General features: G+C 37.4%; 1 protein-coding gene across 2 annotated transcripts; it reads right to left on the bottom strand.

The window, feature by feature from the left end:
- Positions 1–407: 407 nt before the first annotated feature.
- dnaaf4 (dynein axonemal assembly factor 4) lies at positions 408–14803 on the bottom strand. Of its 2 annotated transcripts, XM_072913938.1 has the most exons (11): positions 14655–14803; positions 14450–14588; positions 9103–9250; positions 8888–9021; positions 8579–8795; positions 8229–8374; positions 8034–8143; positions 7801–7954; positions 7594–7699; positions 4973–5087; positions 408–725 (listed from the first exon to the last, which is right to left on the bottom strand). In XM_072913938.1, exons 2-10 carry the CDS (start codon positions 14564–14566, stop codon positions 4984–4986), a joined length of 1236 nt encoding a protein of 411 aa, XP_072770039.1. In that variant the 5' UTR covers positions 14567–14588; positions 14655–14803; the 3' UTR covers positions 408–725; positions 4973–4983. The 2 variants fall into 2 exon arrangements, with proteins under 2 accessions (XP_072770039.1, XP_061825774.2); XM_061969790.2 differs by lacking the exon at positions 408–725 and having other exon boundaries at positions 4735–5087.
- Between the last annotated feature and the right edge of the window lie 1496 nt (positions 14804–16299).

Below are 16299 nucleotides of genomic sequence, written 5' to 3'. Positions count from 1 at the left end.
AACCACAGAAACCTCAACTATATATATGTGTGTGTGTGTGTATATATATACAGGTAAAAGCCAGTAAATTAGAATATTTTGAAAAACTTGATTTATTTCAGTAATTGCATTCAAAAGGTGTAACTTGTACATTATATTTATTCATTGCACACAGACTGATGCATTCAAATGTTTATTTCATTTAATTTTGATGATTTGAAGTGGCAACAAATGAAAACCCAAAATTCCGTGTGTCACAAAATTAGAATATTACTTAAGGCTAATACAAAAAAGGGATTTTTAGAAATGTTGGCCAACTGAAAAGTATGAAAATGAAAAATATGAGCATGTACAATACTCAATACTTGGTTGGAGCTCCTTTTGCCTCAATTACTGCGTTAATGCGGCATGGCATGGAGTCGATGAGTTTCTGGCACTGCTCAGGTGTTATGAGAGCCCAGGTTGCTCTGATAGTGGCCTTCAACTCTTCTGCGTTTTTGGGTCTGGCATTCTGCATCTTCCTTTTCACAATACCCCACAGATTTTCTATGGGGCTAAGGTCAGGGGAGTTGGTGGGCCAATTTAGAACAGAAATACCATGGTCCGTAAACCAGGCACGGGTTGATTTTGCGCTGTGTGCAGGCGCCAAGTCCTGTTGGAACTTGAAATCTCCATCTCCATAGAGCAGGTCAGCAGCAGGAAGCATGAAGTGCTCTAAAACTTGCTGGTAGACGGCTGCGTTGACCCTGGATCTCAGGAAACAGAGTGGACCCTTTGAGACACTCGTGATTTAGGGCTATATAAGTAAACTTTGATTGATTGATATACAAACCCTGTTTCCATATGAGTTGGGAAATTGTGTTAGATGTAAATATAAACGGAATACAATGATTTGCAAATCATTTTCAACCCATATTCAGTTGAATATGCTACAAAGACAACATATTTGATGTTCAAACTGATAAACATTTTTCTTTTTGCAAATAATCATTAACTTTAGAATTTGATGCCAGCAACACGTGACAAAGAAGTGGGGAAAGGTGGCAATAAATACTGATAAAGTTGAGGAAAACTCATCAAACACTTATTTGGAACATCCCACAGGTGTGCAGGCTAATTGGGAACAGGTGGGTGCCATGATTGGGTATAAAAACAGCTTCCCAAAAATTGCTCAGTCTTTCACAAGAAAGGATGGGGCGAGGTACACCCCTTTGTCCACAACTGCGTGAGCAAATAGTCAAACAGTTTAAAAACAACGTTTCTCAAAGTGCAATTGCAAGAAATTTAGGGATTTCAACATCTACGGTCCATAATACCATCAAAAGGTTCAGAGAATCTGGAGAAATCACTCCACGTAAGCGGCATGGCCGGAAACCAACATTGAATGACCGTGACCTTCGATCCCTCAGACGGCACGGTATCAAAAACCGACATCAACCTCTAAAGGATATCACCACATGGGCTCAGGAACACTTCAGAAAACCACTGTCACTAAATACAGTTCGTCGCTACATCTGTAAGTGAAAGTTAAAGCTCTACTATGCAAAGCGAAAGCCATTTATCAACAACATCCAGAAAGCCGCCGGCTTCTCTGGGCCCGAGATCATCTAAGATGGACTCATGCAAAGTGGAAAAGTGTTCTGTGGTCTGACGAGTACACATTTCAAAGTGTTTTTGGAAATATTCGACATCGTGTCATCCGGACCAAGGGGGAAGCGAACCATTCTGACTGTTATCGACGCAAAGTTCAAAAGCCAGCATCTGTGATGGTATGGGGGTGCATTAGTGCCCATGGCATGGGTAACTTACACATCTGTGAAGGCACCATTAATGCTGAAAGATACATACAGGTTTTGGAACAACATATGCTGCCATCTAAGCGCCGTCTTTTTCATGGACGCCCCTGCTTATTTCAGCAAGACAATGCCAAGCCACATTCAGCACGTGTTACAACAGCGTGGCTTCGTAAAAAAAGAGTGCAGGTACTTTCCTGGCCTGCCTGCAGTCCAGACCTGTCTCCCATCGAAAATGTGTGGCGCATTATGAAGCGTAAAATACGACAGCGGAGACCCCGGACTGTTGAACGACTGAAGCTGTACATAAAACAAGAATGGGAAATAATTCCACTTTCAAAGCTTCAACAATTAGTTTCCTCAGTTCCCAATCATTTATTGAGTACTGTTAAAATAAAAGGCCATGTAACACAGTGGTGAACATGCCCTTTCCCAACTACTTTGGCACGTGTTGCAGCCATGAAATTCTAAGTTAATTATTATTTGCCAAAAAAAAAAAAAAATGTAAGAGTTTGAACATCAAATATCTTGTCTTTGTAGTGCATTCAATTGAATATGGGTTGAAAAGGATTTGCTAATCATTCAATATTCCGCTTATATTTACATCTAACACAATTTCCCAACTCATATGGAAACGGGGTTTGTATATATATATATATATATATATATATATATATATATATATATATATATATATATATATATATATATATATATATATATCACATACTTTGCATGGAAAACACTGCAACATTCTGGGCCTTTTTAGTGTGTATGCAAGCTGTATATGTAATGAAAGACAGCCAGTATGGCTGTGCCAGGTGTACGTTGGTAAACATCACTCTCTACCACGTTAAGAGCTTGCGCTGCACATTGACATCATCGTCATTTTACTGGTCGGCTCTCTTTCACAGGACCCTGTTTGAGCCCCGGCGAAACAGCAGGTGCTGTACTCTGTGAGTAACATATAGCATTTGGTTCAAGGTTCTTTTGGGGTCAAAGAGTTTACAAAACACATGATCGCATGATCGCATTCTAAAGCTAATATCGGTTGCGCTCTAATATTGTGAAATTTCACATCCAAGTGTTCACAAAAGACCAAAAGGAACATGTATATTTTTATTAGGCCTCTTTCTTCTGGGCATCCCGATCATGTCTTCTCAGGTCTGGATCCCCTGGTAGCCTGGCTAACTTCCGTTTTGTTCTGTGAACTTGCAGCATTCCTCTCAAGAATGTTATTTTTGGGGTTTCTAAGTGTTTTTAAGCATTTGATGCATTTTTTTTAATTTTTTTTTTTTTGCATTTCTTTTAAGGTGTTTGAGATTTTGGATTAATTCTGTGTTTGGAGCGTTGCTGCGCATCTGCCACTGTCAGCCATCACAAATTAACTTACAAATTTGACAGGGTGGCGACTTTTGTCATTACACCTATTACTCAACCAACAGTTACGGAAAGCAAAATAAATCTTTTACTACTCACACACAATTTATTGAATAATTACACTTTTTATTTAACTCTAACGACTTGACATGAGTTCTCAGCAGCACTCCAATTGCAAGCTCTTGCATTAATCTTTTGTAATAACACTTGAAGCCGTTCGCTTGTCATGAGTGCTGGGATTGTGTTTATCTTTTCAAACGCTTTGAAAGTAATTCACTGACAACCATTTACTTCAACTATGCTACTACAATGCAATTCCTTTTCAAATCACAGCCTCTTAAATGACCCCATTCTTCGGACGCTGAATTTCAACCATTTGCAATTATTGCAGATGCTTTCGGCACATTTGATCAGAAGATTAGGAAAAGCAGAAAATTGGTAGCAGGATAAAAAATAAGAAAAGCGTCTTTGCGAGGTGTTTAAAGATTTCTATTGTATCTGCTGACAGAGGGCAGGGTGTGTGGTCGAGGTCCTCAAGTGCTACTTCACATCTTTGGAAAGATTGGATCTGCTTAAATCAGTAACAAGAAAGAACCTGCATTTAAAATCCAGTATACTAATTTTGTAATGACTCAAGCGATTATGTCATGGAAAAGGAATTCAAACGGGCTCGGGAGTGCCAGAACAAACAACTATTGTTCGGTGATCCATCGGTTTTTTTCTCAAATTAGCTGGTGGGTTCCATCAAAGAAGCTTTTTTGACCATATGTGATCGACCTATGAATCGTTCAAAGGCAATCCCTTACTTGTGATTCACAGATGAGAGCTTTTTGAACATGGTCTTTACTCAGAAAAGTGGTGCTTTCAAATACATTCGTTTAATGAAAGAATAATAGAAGCACAGTTCGACTAGGTCAGTGGTTCTCAATTATTTTCTCTCATCCCTCCTAAAGGACCTACATTTGTTTTTGATGCTATTTAAAATACAATGTTTGTTGAATGCCCATATTTTGCTTAGTATCAACACACCATTTGCTGTGTTGTATGTATTTGCTTATATGCTAAAACTTCACTAATGGTATTTTCAGTAATGCTCCTCAAATGAGTCATCTTTGTCTTAGGAGCCCTTCACAATATTGAGATTGAGCAAACAATTAGGCATGCAAAAACATTCTGACTTGACCTTTGACCTCAACTACTTAAAATTTATTGGATCAGAAGTCCTTTGCATCTACAATGATGGAAAGCTGCAGGTATAATTGTTTAGTCATATCTTACAAAGGAAAAATCTATGACTGAAGTGGAAAACTATAGGCCTTTTTATCATGATGGCCCTGGAGCACCACTTTGTGGTAATTGCTGCCCCCTTTTGGAGAATTTAATAGCTGGTTAACGCTCCAACACTTTATATTACACACTACAATATTTACACTCTAATAAGAATAAATGTTTCACAATATTTATATTTGAGAAACACAAGCGCCACATAATTATTTAGAAATAATACAGTACATGCATTTTTGACATTGGCTTTCAGATATTCCAAATATACACGCAGAAAAAAACATAATGGTACTCCTGCTCCATAATCCCAGTTTAATACACACCTTAGTCTTAAAGTCACGGTTCCTTTCTCTTTGGGTACAGTAAGGGAACAAAATGCAAAACATTGTATTTGTTATGGGGTAGACACGGGCAAGGATTACATTTTGATTTCACAGGTGTGTGTGTGTGTGTGTGTAATTACTGCGCCGAGTTACCAAACACAAACGTATATTAAAACAATGAATGAGCAGCCATTTAAGTATCATGAATCTTACTGCGTGACAGGTTATGGTGCACTGCCTTGTATGATGTCCCGGATTTTTTGTGTGTCAGCCTGCAGTGTTTCATTGTTCGGGTCAATCTTCAGGGCAGCTTGGTATTCTTGGAGTCCTGTAAAAACAAAATGGCAATGGTGGATTAGATAATAATAAATAGTAACTTGTACATATACACTTACTGTACAAACACATATACACATTCTGTACACATACATTCATTGTACAAACACATATACACATTCTGTACATATACAAGTACATATGCATACTTACACTCATGCACATAATCACGTTTCATCAAACATATATTAACGTTGTTGCCCTAGGGTAAACTGGGTGTAACACATGGCACACTGACAAAGCTTAACCTATTGTTACTATAACAATCTACAAGGTTAATGTAGGTTGCTTCTCTTTCTCCCCCTCCATTTTTCTGCATTCTTTCGTATCTCAAGTTATCATTACATATATCTATTGTTGCATTTAAACAACTGTAGTGTTGATAATAAAGGTAAATTATTGGTATTGTTCATTATCAATAGCGCTATTTCTATTGGTATTTGTATTGATTCATTTGTAGTGTAATAATGCTCATTGTCATTTCTGTATTATTTTTTATTTTTCGCTAACTGCTTATTTGCTATTACTTTTACCATCATATTTGTACATGTCGTATTTGCTGATGTTGCTCTATTGTTGTTTCTGTTGTTGTTTGCTGTTGTTGTTTTTGATTCTCTGTCGAATCCCCCTCTTGTCCCCACAATTTCCCCCTCTGTCTTCTTTTTTCTCTCTTTCTATCCCCTCCTGCTCCGGCCCGGCTGCACTAAATGATAATATAAATACATTTAATAAAGTCAAATACAAATAAGGCAACAAGAGAAGTATCCTACACTTCTCTTTTGTAAAGTAAATCTGAACAGCCGACATGGGCATCTACATCAACTATATGATTTGCCTGAGAAGCTGGACAGGACACACACAAAAAAAAAAAAAAAAAAAAAAAAAAAAAAAAAAAAAAGTAACTTATGGATGGACCCGTGCTTTATAATCAATCAATCAATCAATGTTTATTCATATAGCCCTAAATCACAAGTGTCTCAAAGGGCTGCACAAGCCACAACGACATCCTCGGTATAGCCCACATAAGGGCAAGGAAAAACTCACCCCAGTGGGACGTCGATGTGAATGACTATGAGAAACCTTGGAGAGGATCGCATATGTGGGTAACCCCCCCCCCTCTAGGGAGACCGAATGCAATGGATGTCGAGTGGGTCTAACATAATATTGTGAGAGTCCAGTCCATAGTGGATCCAGCATAACAGTAAGAGTCCAGTCCACAGTGGGGTCAGCAGGAAACCATCCCGAGCGGAGACGGGTCAGCAGCGCAGAGATGTTCCCAACCAATATACAGGCGAGCGGTCCACCCCGGGTCCCGACCCCGGACAGCCAGCACCCCATCCATGGCCACCGGATCTGTGTGTCTTCCCCTCCACAAGGGATAGGGGGGAGCAGAGGAGAAAAGAAAAGAAACGGCAGATCAACTGGTCTAAAAAAAGGGGGGCTATTCAAAGGCTAGAGTATACAAATGAGTTTTGAGATGGGACTTAAATGTTTCTACTGAGGTAGCATCTCTAATTGTTACCGGGAGGGCATTCCATAGTGCTGGAGCCCGAATAGAAAACGCTCTACAGCCCGCAGACTTTTTTTGGGCTCTGGGAATCACTAATAAGCATAAGGTTTGAATAGTTGGCTACTACATGGTTGCACTCCTTTCATGTGCGTTATTTCATGTTGTAACCACAAGCACTAAGAAGCTTTGTGTTGATTTGGAGAACAGTAGGTTCTTGCAAGAAATTAGAACTATTTACTATTATTATTACTAAAAAACAGACTAATAATAGGAATCATTTTTGTTAAATTATGGTGTTTTTATTCTATGGTGTTTTATTGGCGAGTGTTCCATTCAACAGCAGCTGAGTTCCATTACAGGAGTGTTTTTTTTACCTAAATAAAGTAATTAGTGTAAAATAAAATAGCAGTTGGGTACTTACATTTACATACAGGTTCCGAGGTACTTATGAGAAAAAAAATATGTTTAGTAGATTATTAATGCCGGTTTTCTGCTCAGTAAGTTAGATCATCTTCGAAAAGTTATTCTATGTTAGTAGTTCATTTCAAAACTCTTCCATCCTCCAGAGTGCCAGTGTTCTCTGCAGTGGACATTTGTGGGTTTTTTTTTGTAACTTTGACAAAGTAAATGTCAACTGCACAGGACACTTGTACACAGGAGGGTATACCATAGAGAAGTTAAATATTTCAAAAATGTATTTCTTAATTTCTTCATGATGATTGTATGTTAAATTGAATAAAAACAAAACAACAAATCAGTATTTCTTAAATTGGAATCGTGTTAAAAATGTATATATTGTAAACCAATGTTTCGGGCTCTAATCAGTAAATGAACTGCAAAAACTTTTTTAGCTTTTAATCGGTCCGAATTGAATTAACCTCAAATCAAATAACATTTGCACCATATTCCAAATGATTGAAATGTACTTGTATGTGGATTTGGTATGGTTTGATAATAAGACTCCAATTTAATGTGGTGCATTTCAGACCTTCCGTATAAAGCTCTAATTGGCAGAAAGCAGACCCTCGTCGCACGTGTGCTCTGGCTCGGGCCGCAGCATTGGCAGAAACTGCTGGAGTCAGCAGTTCAAGGGCCTGCACAGAAAGATCTACTTCAATGATAGTATCTTTACAAAGACTGCCAACTGGATAGAAATTTGCTGCAAGTCCATCCGTATTATTCAGACCACTCTGACCTTCGAGGAGTCCTCGATGGCCTTGTGAAGGTTTCGTAACTTCAGATGACACGCAGCCCTGTTTGAATACAGAGCTGGGATTTTTTTGTTGAGCCTGATAGCCAGGTTGTAGGCATTCAGAGCACCAAGGTAGTTTCCGGCTGCAAAACATTTGCTAGAGAACAAATATGATTTCAGCTGGCACTCGGCTGTGCATGTCATTGATGATGGCGATCGGAGTGGACTTGACTCACTTTCCTTTCTCTTTCAACCAATCAGGATTTCTCTCTTCCTCCCTTAAGTCGTTCAGCTCCTCCACATCTGCATTAACTGTTCGTCTGGCCTCTGCTTGTTTTTTCAGCCACTGTGCTCGACAAAAGAGAAAGTCCCAAATCTTTGATGTAATTCTTTAGCAGTTACTATTTGACTGAAACGGACTCAATTGTTACCTCCTCTTCCTCAGCAACCATTGACTCTCTGAGGGCTGTGGGGAAAACTCGAGGAGTGAACGAGACCTCTATGTTTCCCGGAATTCTTGGAGCAGGAAGAGCCACGTGTTTTTTCTTGCCCTCGTCTTTGTTTCTACTTCTTTGATCTGAATACATTAAAAAATACTTAATTCAAACTGAAATGATCTGTTAATTCCTCCTGGGAACCAGCATCCTCTATAGTAAACATTTGTTTTGGACTGTTTGTTGTCAGTTACAAATGTATGAAAAGATAGCCCTGTAATGCAAAACTGTCCACTATGGAGGACAATGGCTCTGAGGAGGATATGGCATATCTGGAAATCACTTACCAAATATGACGTTTGATTCACGTGACCTGCCTCCGTCAAAGTTCTCTTTAGGAGCTTTTATTTGATTTTGATTGGCTGTCCGGCTCTGGACTTTTAGTCTCGCTCCTTCCTCGTCTTTCTTCTTCTCCTTCATTTGCCACGCTTCTAGTTCAGCAGTGGTTGACTTTCTTTCGTCGTCCTTCATTTTCTGGATTTTTTCTCGCTCATCCTTTTCAATCTGTATCATCAAATATACATGTTCACTTACTTTATGACTCTTTCATGGTATCATTACAGATTACAAATGGTTAGAACTTGGCAGTTTCCTACATTCATCATTGTCTTCAGAGTATACTTCTTCTCCTTATGCTTTTTTTCCGATTTGGTTTGGGCTTCTGCAGCAAGCTTTTCCTGCATTTTGGACAGTGCTCTGAGTCTAATTTCCTTTTTTGTTTCTTTATCATCTGAAAAGGTGTTGGTATAATTAATATATCATATACATAAAGAGTCGATTATGTGTATATGTATTTGCTATGCAGTCTTACATGTGCTTATTGCTAGATGCTCCCACAGTTTATTGGTCCTCTTTGACAAACTGATGACTGCTACCCCATTTCCAATCTTTGCTGAGCTTTGATCATCGTCAACAAGTTCAGACAGGAAGACCTCTAATAGAAAAGGCGGGAAATGAACCTGTGCACAAAACAGAGTCAATAAACAATGACTGAAATCAGGAACACATTTTCTTTAAAAACATTATTCTGCAAACATTTTTAGACCAGTATGTTTATTTATTCTCACTGTAATTGCTTTAGATTTCCTTATTGAGATGCATTTTTACTAACAACTTCCTTTCTTTCACAAAGAAAGTAATCTAACGATATGTTGCATATGTTGTGTAAAACTGCACTGCAACCAAGAGGTATTATTTAATATTTCAGTTTCCTTATTTAGCTATGTTACGTTCCACATAGTGGTGGTTTGTTTGTTTTGTGTTTCTTCTTCTTTTGTTTGTACAGGTCACACTCAATCACGGCCTCTGCTGCCAATCAACCGGTTCCTGTTCCCAGCTGCTGCTCATTTCACCTGTTGATCAGCCAGCCAATCCCAGTCCACCATTCATCCTCCCAGCCTGTTTAAAACCACCTGCTCACCACTGGATCAGGTGGATTCTTTTTCTGACATGCTGTGTGGAGCTTGGAAAGACGCTACTTTGTCTTTGACGCTATTTTGTTTTGTAATCATTTTTGTTAAGCTCTTTGCTAAACTTGTGCCACCTGTTTTTGAGTCTTCCTTTTTGTTTTACCTTTCAACTTTTGTAAGTATCTGCAGCCTAGTCTTGGGAAAGGTTAGACAGAGGCCTCTATACACTACACACGTAGGATTTGTTTGTGTATAGAGACACCAGGCTTAGTAGTGGCTGTCACTCTTGTATGTTTTGGACCCCCTCTTTGGCTACAGTAGGGAGGTAGGTTTTTGGTTTATGCTAATTAAATAGCTTTAGTTAGTAAGCTTACCTTTCTTTTTCAGAGGTTTCTTTTGGTATGTTTTGTTCAATTCTTTGACAGCACCTGTATTCCCAAGCTAGGCTAGTGTGTCTTGCCTATGGCTACTTTTCAATAACACTAGTTTTTGTTTTCAATTCTTGGCTTCTGTGTCTTTAATTTACAACTAATTTGGTTTATACACTTTTATGTTGCGTTCCCCTACGATCCCTAGACTCTGAGACAACTGGGAACGTAACAAGCTACAACACAAGCTTTTAACTTATGTTTACAGTGGAATGTCCCAAATTCATACAGTTTCAAATGTGTGGGGAAAAATAGTCTCTAAAGTCAAACAAAACGTTTTAACAGCACATCTTTAATTCTTAGACTTAGACTTAGACTTAGACAATCTTTAATGATCCACAAGGGAAAATGTTCAACACAGTAGCTCAGTTACAATGATGGAAAGTGTAAGGATGGAAAGGACAATGCAGGTATAAATAGACTAATATAGCGATAAAAAAAATCTAACATATATACGAATATATACACAATATGTGTACAGAATATTATATATACAGATATATTATATTATGTCTATAACATATATACAATATATACCAATGACCATGTACAATATTAAAGTATATACAGTATATGTGACAGCAGCAGCATGAAATAGAGAGTAGATCCAGCAGGAAATAGAAAATAGACATTATAATTAATTAATTAATTATGATTAATTAATTTGGCATCAATAGAATTAATCCCATGAGTGTGCCTTTCTTTTTCTTTGGCTTTATTGTGTTTTTGTGACTGTCATACAGAATGATACTACTGATGGTAAAAATAATAAATGTAATGAGAACCCTATAATTAGAAATGTAAAGAACCAGGCATCTTAGTAAAATATAAACGAAACAATTAGCTTATTAAAGGGAAACCTGTTTATGTCCACTTCCCTTAGCTTGGCTGACTCACGTCGACATAAATGGTTGTCAACATAACCAAAAGTCTTAATACTTAGACATGTACTTGTAACTTTGAACAGAGACATAAGGAGAATGGGCAATCTAGTATTTTTGAATCTATAAGTTTGTTGACATAATTTCTCTCTGATTGTGCATATTGTGATTTTGATTCTTCTGTTTTAATATGATGTTTTATAATATTATCTAACAGCTGCTGCCATGACTACAATGACAATAAAGCTTTCATACATTGAATATTAGTGAAGCATTAAAAAAAACATTAGATAGGTACACTTTGTTAGTCGCTGTAATAAAAAAAAGGAAGTTATTTTAAAGCCTACTTTGCACTGAAAAGGAAGTCACTGTCTGTGCAGGTTATAGTGCTATGTAAGAGTATAGTAGTTGTTGCTGTTGTTGAAAATGAGGCCGTTAATATTAATAAACTGAACATGTTTCCATCAAAATGACACCTTCGGGTCTTGAATTTTATATAAGGGGGCACGGTTTAAGTATAATACGAAAAACATGGTGGACCAGTAGATAGATGGGTTGTCGACATAAGCGGCTTCCACTGTATCAGTTATTCATTCACAATATGTTTATATATGTGTACAGCTCTGGTTATGGGTACATTCGCACCCACCTGCACAAATGTACTTCAAAATGTAACAATCAAAATAAATATGACTTTTTTTTTCTTTACTAGGGCATGCATATATAATATGCATTAGTTTGACCATTTAAAATCAACGATAATAAAAAGGAGATGCTTGGAAATAGCATAAAAATGCCCCAAAAACTTGGAAAAACGCGATTCATAGCGTTACTTTTTGGTGTAACCATCATGAGCGTTCTGTTCAGGTATATTTCTTTTATATTTTGATAAATCATCATATTTATGTATTACTAAATTTAAATAAATATTGATCAATCTTTAAACTGTGTGTATTTGATTTCAGTTTGCTTTTGACATCTTATTTAGAATTGTATTTGAAACTTTTACAACCTTGTGTTGCGCTCATGATGGCGTAACCAAACTAGATTTCATTTAATGATCTTATTTGGAATATTTACTCCCTTTTTTACATTTAGTATATTTAAATATTCATTTATAAACATTGAATACATTTCAAATATCAATAAAATGCAATTGCCTTCATCTTATAGGGTAATGTTTAGTTACACCAAGTCATGAGTGTAACACTGAGCTTCATCACTTTGACTTGTAATATCTCTAATTCTGGTGGTGTTTTATGCTTTTTTTCTTTTTGGAACATGTACTATACATATAATACATAAAGTCCCATATAAAATTATGTTTCTAGCAATACTTTAATTTTGCCTTTGAAAGTAACACTCCAATGTCCATTAGTGGAGCTGTACACATATATATATTTTAGCCCCTTCAAAAAGTATGCAGTATTTATAGCATTGAATAGGTTGTAGCTAAAGTGTGTTTTCCACATTATTATTATTGAAAATGAGGCCGTTAATATCACAACTGTCATGATTCGTTACCCGGATTTCTGTTTGTTTAGTAATTTCCTATGTTTTAGTCTGTTTCCTGTTTGCACCTTGTTTACTGTTGGTTTCCATAGACACTGATTCTCCTCACCTGTCTTTGTTTAGCAATTAGTGTACCCACCAGGTGTTTTGGCTTATCACGCCCCTTTAGAGTTTTCTTTTTTTCTGCACCCTCGTACTCCTCGCTGTTCACCCTTGGTGACATTTTGTTTTTTTGGCTCCACGCTTGTTAGCGTCCTCAGTTTTTGTATTTTTGTCCTGCCGTTTAATTTATTAAAAGCTTAATCCTACCTACACGCTGCTCCAGCTTGTTTTCTGCGTTGGAGGGAAGACGACCAGCGCAGCCATGCGCCCAAGACGTAACAACACATAAACTGAACATGTTTCCATCAAAATGGCACCTTTGGGTCTTGATTTTTATATAAAGGGGCATTGTTTAAGTATAATAGGAAAAACATGGTGGACTGGTACGGGTTGTCAGCATAAGCGGCATTCACAAATAAATATGTTTTACCCCCTTCAAAAAGCATGTACTATTTATAGCATTGAAGTTGTTGTAGCTAAAACTGTGTTTTTCCCACAAGCAGACAAAATAATTAATTTGAGCAATACCTTCAAAATGCCATTAGGTGACAGTATCAGTCTGCAAACACCTCCATGTTCCCCGACTTATTTATATGCTGGGCCTCTTCAAATGAGTAGATTGACTAGTGTCCTTTTGTTTTGTGAGTGTAGAGTGTTTAAAGTCTCGTCTTAAGACCCACTTTTATTCTTTGGCTTTTTACACTACGTGAGTTGTGTGGTCCTCTGTCCTCTGTTGTCCTCTGTGTTTTTTTAAAATACATTTTGATTTCTATTCACTGTTTTAATTGGTTTTACCCTTTAAAATCGTTTTTAATTAGATATGTCCGATAATGGCTTTTTGCCGATATCCGATATTCCGATATTGTCCAACTCTTTAATTACCGATACCGATATATACAGTCGTGGGATTAACACATTATTATGCCTAATTTGGAAAACCATGTATGGTGAAGATAAGGTCCTTTTTAAAATAAATAAATAAATAAAATAAGATTAAAAAAAAGAAAAAAAAAGAAAGAAAACAATATAAAAACAGTTACATAGAAACTAGTAATTAATGAAAATGAGTAAAATTAACTGTTAAAGGTTAGTACTATTAGTGGACCAGCAGCACGCACAATCATGTGTGCTTACGGACTGTATCCCTTGCAGACTGCATTGATATATATTGATATATAATGTAGGAACCAGAATATTAATAACAGAAAGAAACAACCATTTTTGTGTGAATGAGTGTAAATGGGGGAGGGAGGTTTTTTGGGTTGGTGCACTAATTGTAAGTGCATCTTGTGTTTTTTATGTTGATTTAATAAAAAACAAAAAACAAAAAAACAAACAAAAAAAACAATACCGATAATTTAAAAAAACGATACCGATAATTTCCGATAATACATTTTAAAGCATTTATCGGCCGATAATAGCGGCAGGCCGCTATTATCGGACATCTCTATTTTTAATCATATTTATTTTTATATTGTTTTTATATTTATTTATTTTTTGTTTTTATTCACTCATTGGTGGAGCTAAGGATAATATTTGAATATTGTTTTTAATATTGTTTTTAATATTGTTGTGCAGCACTTTGGAAACATGTAAGTTGTTTAAATGTGCTATATAAATAAAGTGGATTAGATTTACTTTACTGTGGGTAAATTATTGGTAATTTTGTTTAAAAGTTAGGACCGTAACTTAAATCAGTGCCTGTAGTAAATGTTTTATGATGGTGACGGACTGGAAGCAGCTCATTCGCTTCCAATGTGGAATGTAACAGTTACTAAAAAAAAGCCATGAATTATTACTGAGGCATATGTTTAATTTAATGTTACCTTCAGGTACTCGTCTGATGACAACACGTCCACCTTCTTGGCTCCTTTCAGGGGGACGCTAATGTAGACCATGGACTGTGTCTGGGTCCAGGAGTGGTCTGTCACTAGCAAAGGCATCTCCTTCGGTGGCCGGTAAGCGCTGCTCGTACACGGACAAAACATCATACATAAACTTGGACGAAAAGACACTAAAGTATCAGCTCACCTGGATCAGTAAGTCGCCACCAACAAAGTTGTTGTGCTGTTATTTTTGGTGGTGTCTTCGTCGTTGAACAACTAGCATTAGCATTAGCATTAGCTGTTAACAACAAGTCAACCGCAAACTGTGTACAGTCGCTATGGAGACGAGAGTGGCGCGGATGGATTCCAGTATCGACAGATAGTATCGATACTAAAGGCAGTAACGATACTAATATGATATCGACATTTTTTTTCATTTGTCATCTGGGTTCATTTTATTTTTGTTGTGTTGTTACATCGTTGGTATTCTTATACTTGTATATTATTACATAGTTTCCAGCTGTATAATCACTCGCCATACAGCAATAGATGATATCTGTCTATTACCTGTTTCCATATGAGTTGGGAAATTGTGTTAGATGTAAATATAAACGGAATACAATGATTTGCAAATCATTTTTTAAACCCATATTCAATTGAATGCACTACAAAGACAAGATATTTGATGTTCAAACTCATAAACTTTATTTTTTTTTTGCAAATAATAATTAACTTAGAATTTCATGACTGCAACATGTGCCAAAGTAGTTGGGAAAGGGCATGTTCACCACTGTGTTACATGGCCTTTCCTTTTAACAACACTCAGTAAACGTTTGGGAACTGAGGAGACACATTTTTTAAGCTTCTCAGGTGGAATTCTTTCCCATTCTTGCTTGATGTACAGCTTAAGTTGTTCAACAGTCCGGGGGTCTCCGTTGTGGTATTTTAGGCTTCATAATTCGCCACACATTTTCAATGGGAGACAGGTCTGGACTACAGGCAGGCCAGTCTAGTACCCGCACTCTTTTACTATGAAGCCACGTTGATGCAACACGTGGCTTGGCATTGTCTTGCTGAAATAAAAAGGGGCGTCCATGGTAACGTTGCTTGGATGGCAACATATATTGCTCCAAAACCTGTATGTACCTTTCAGCATTAATGGCGCCTTCACAGATGTGTAAGTTACCCATGTCTTGGGCACTAATACACCCCCATACCATCACAGATGCTGGCTTTTCAACTTTGTGCCTATAACAATCCGGATGGTTCTTTTCCTCTTTGGTCCGGAGGACACAACGTCCACAGTTTCCAAAAACAATTTGAAATGTGGGCTCGTCAGACCACAGAACACTTTTCCACTTTGTATCAGTCCATCTTACATGAGCTCAGGCCCAGCGAAGCCGACGGCGTTTCTGGGTGTTGTTGATAAACGGTTTTCGCCTTGTATAGGACAGTTTTAACTTGCGCTTACAGATGTAGCGACCAACTGTAGTTACTGACAGTGGGTTTCTGAAGTGTTCCTGAGCCCATGTGGTGATATCCTTTACACACTGATGTCGCTTGAGGATGCAGTACAGCCTGAGGGATCGAAGGTCACAGGCTTAGCTGCTTACGTGCAGTGATTTCTGCAGATTCTCTGAACCCTTTGATGATATTACGGACCGTAGATGGTGAAATCCCTAAATTCCTTGCAATAGCTGGTTGAGAAAGGTTTTTCTTAAACTGTTCAACAATTTTGCTCACGCATTTGTTGACAAAGTGGTGACCCTCGCCCCATCCTTGTTTGTGAATGACTGAGCATTTAATGGAATCTACTTTTATACCCAATCATGGCACCCACCTGTTCCCAA

This window comes from Nerophis lumbriciformis, linkage group LG10 (genome assembly GCF_033978685.3).
Source record: "Nerophis lumbriciformis linkage group LG10, RoL_Nlum_v2.1, whole genome shotgun sequence".
NCBI classification, from domain to species: Eukaryota; Metazoa; Chordata; class Actinopteri; order Syngnathiformes; family Syngnathidae; genus Nerophis; species Nerophis lumbriciformis.
Note: the sequence above shows the minus strand (reverse complement) of the source record. Positions and strands in the feature narration are given on the sequence as shown.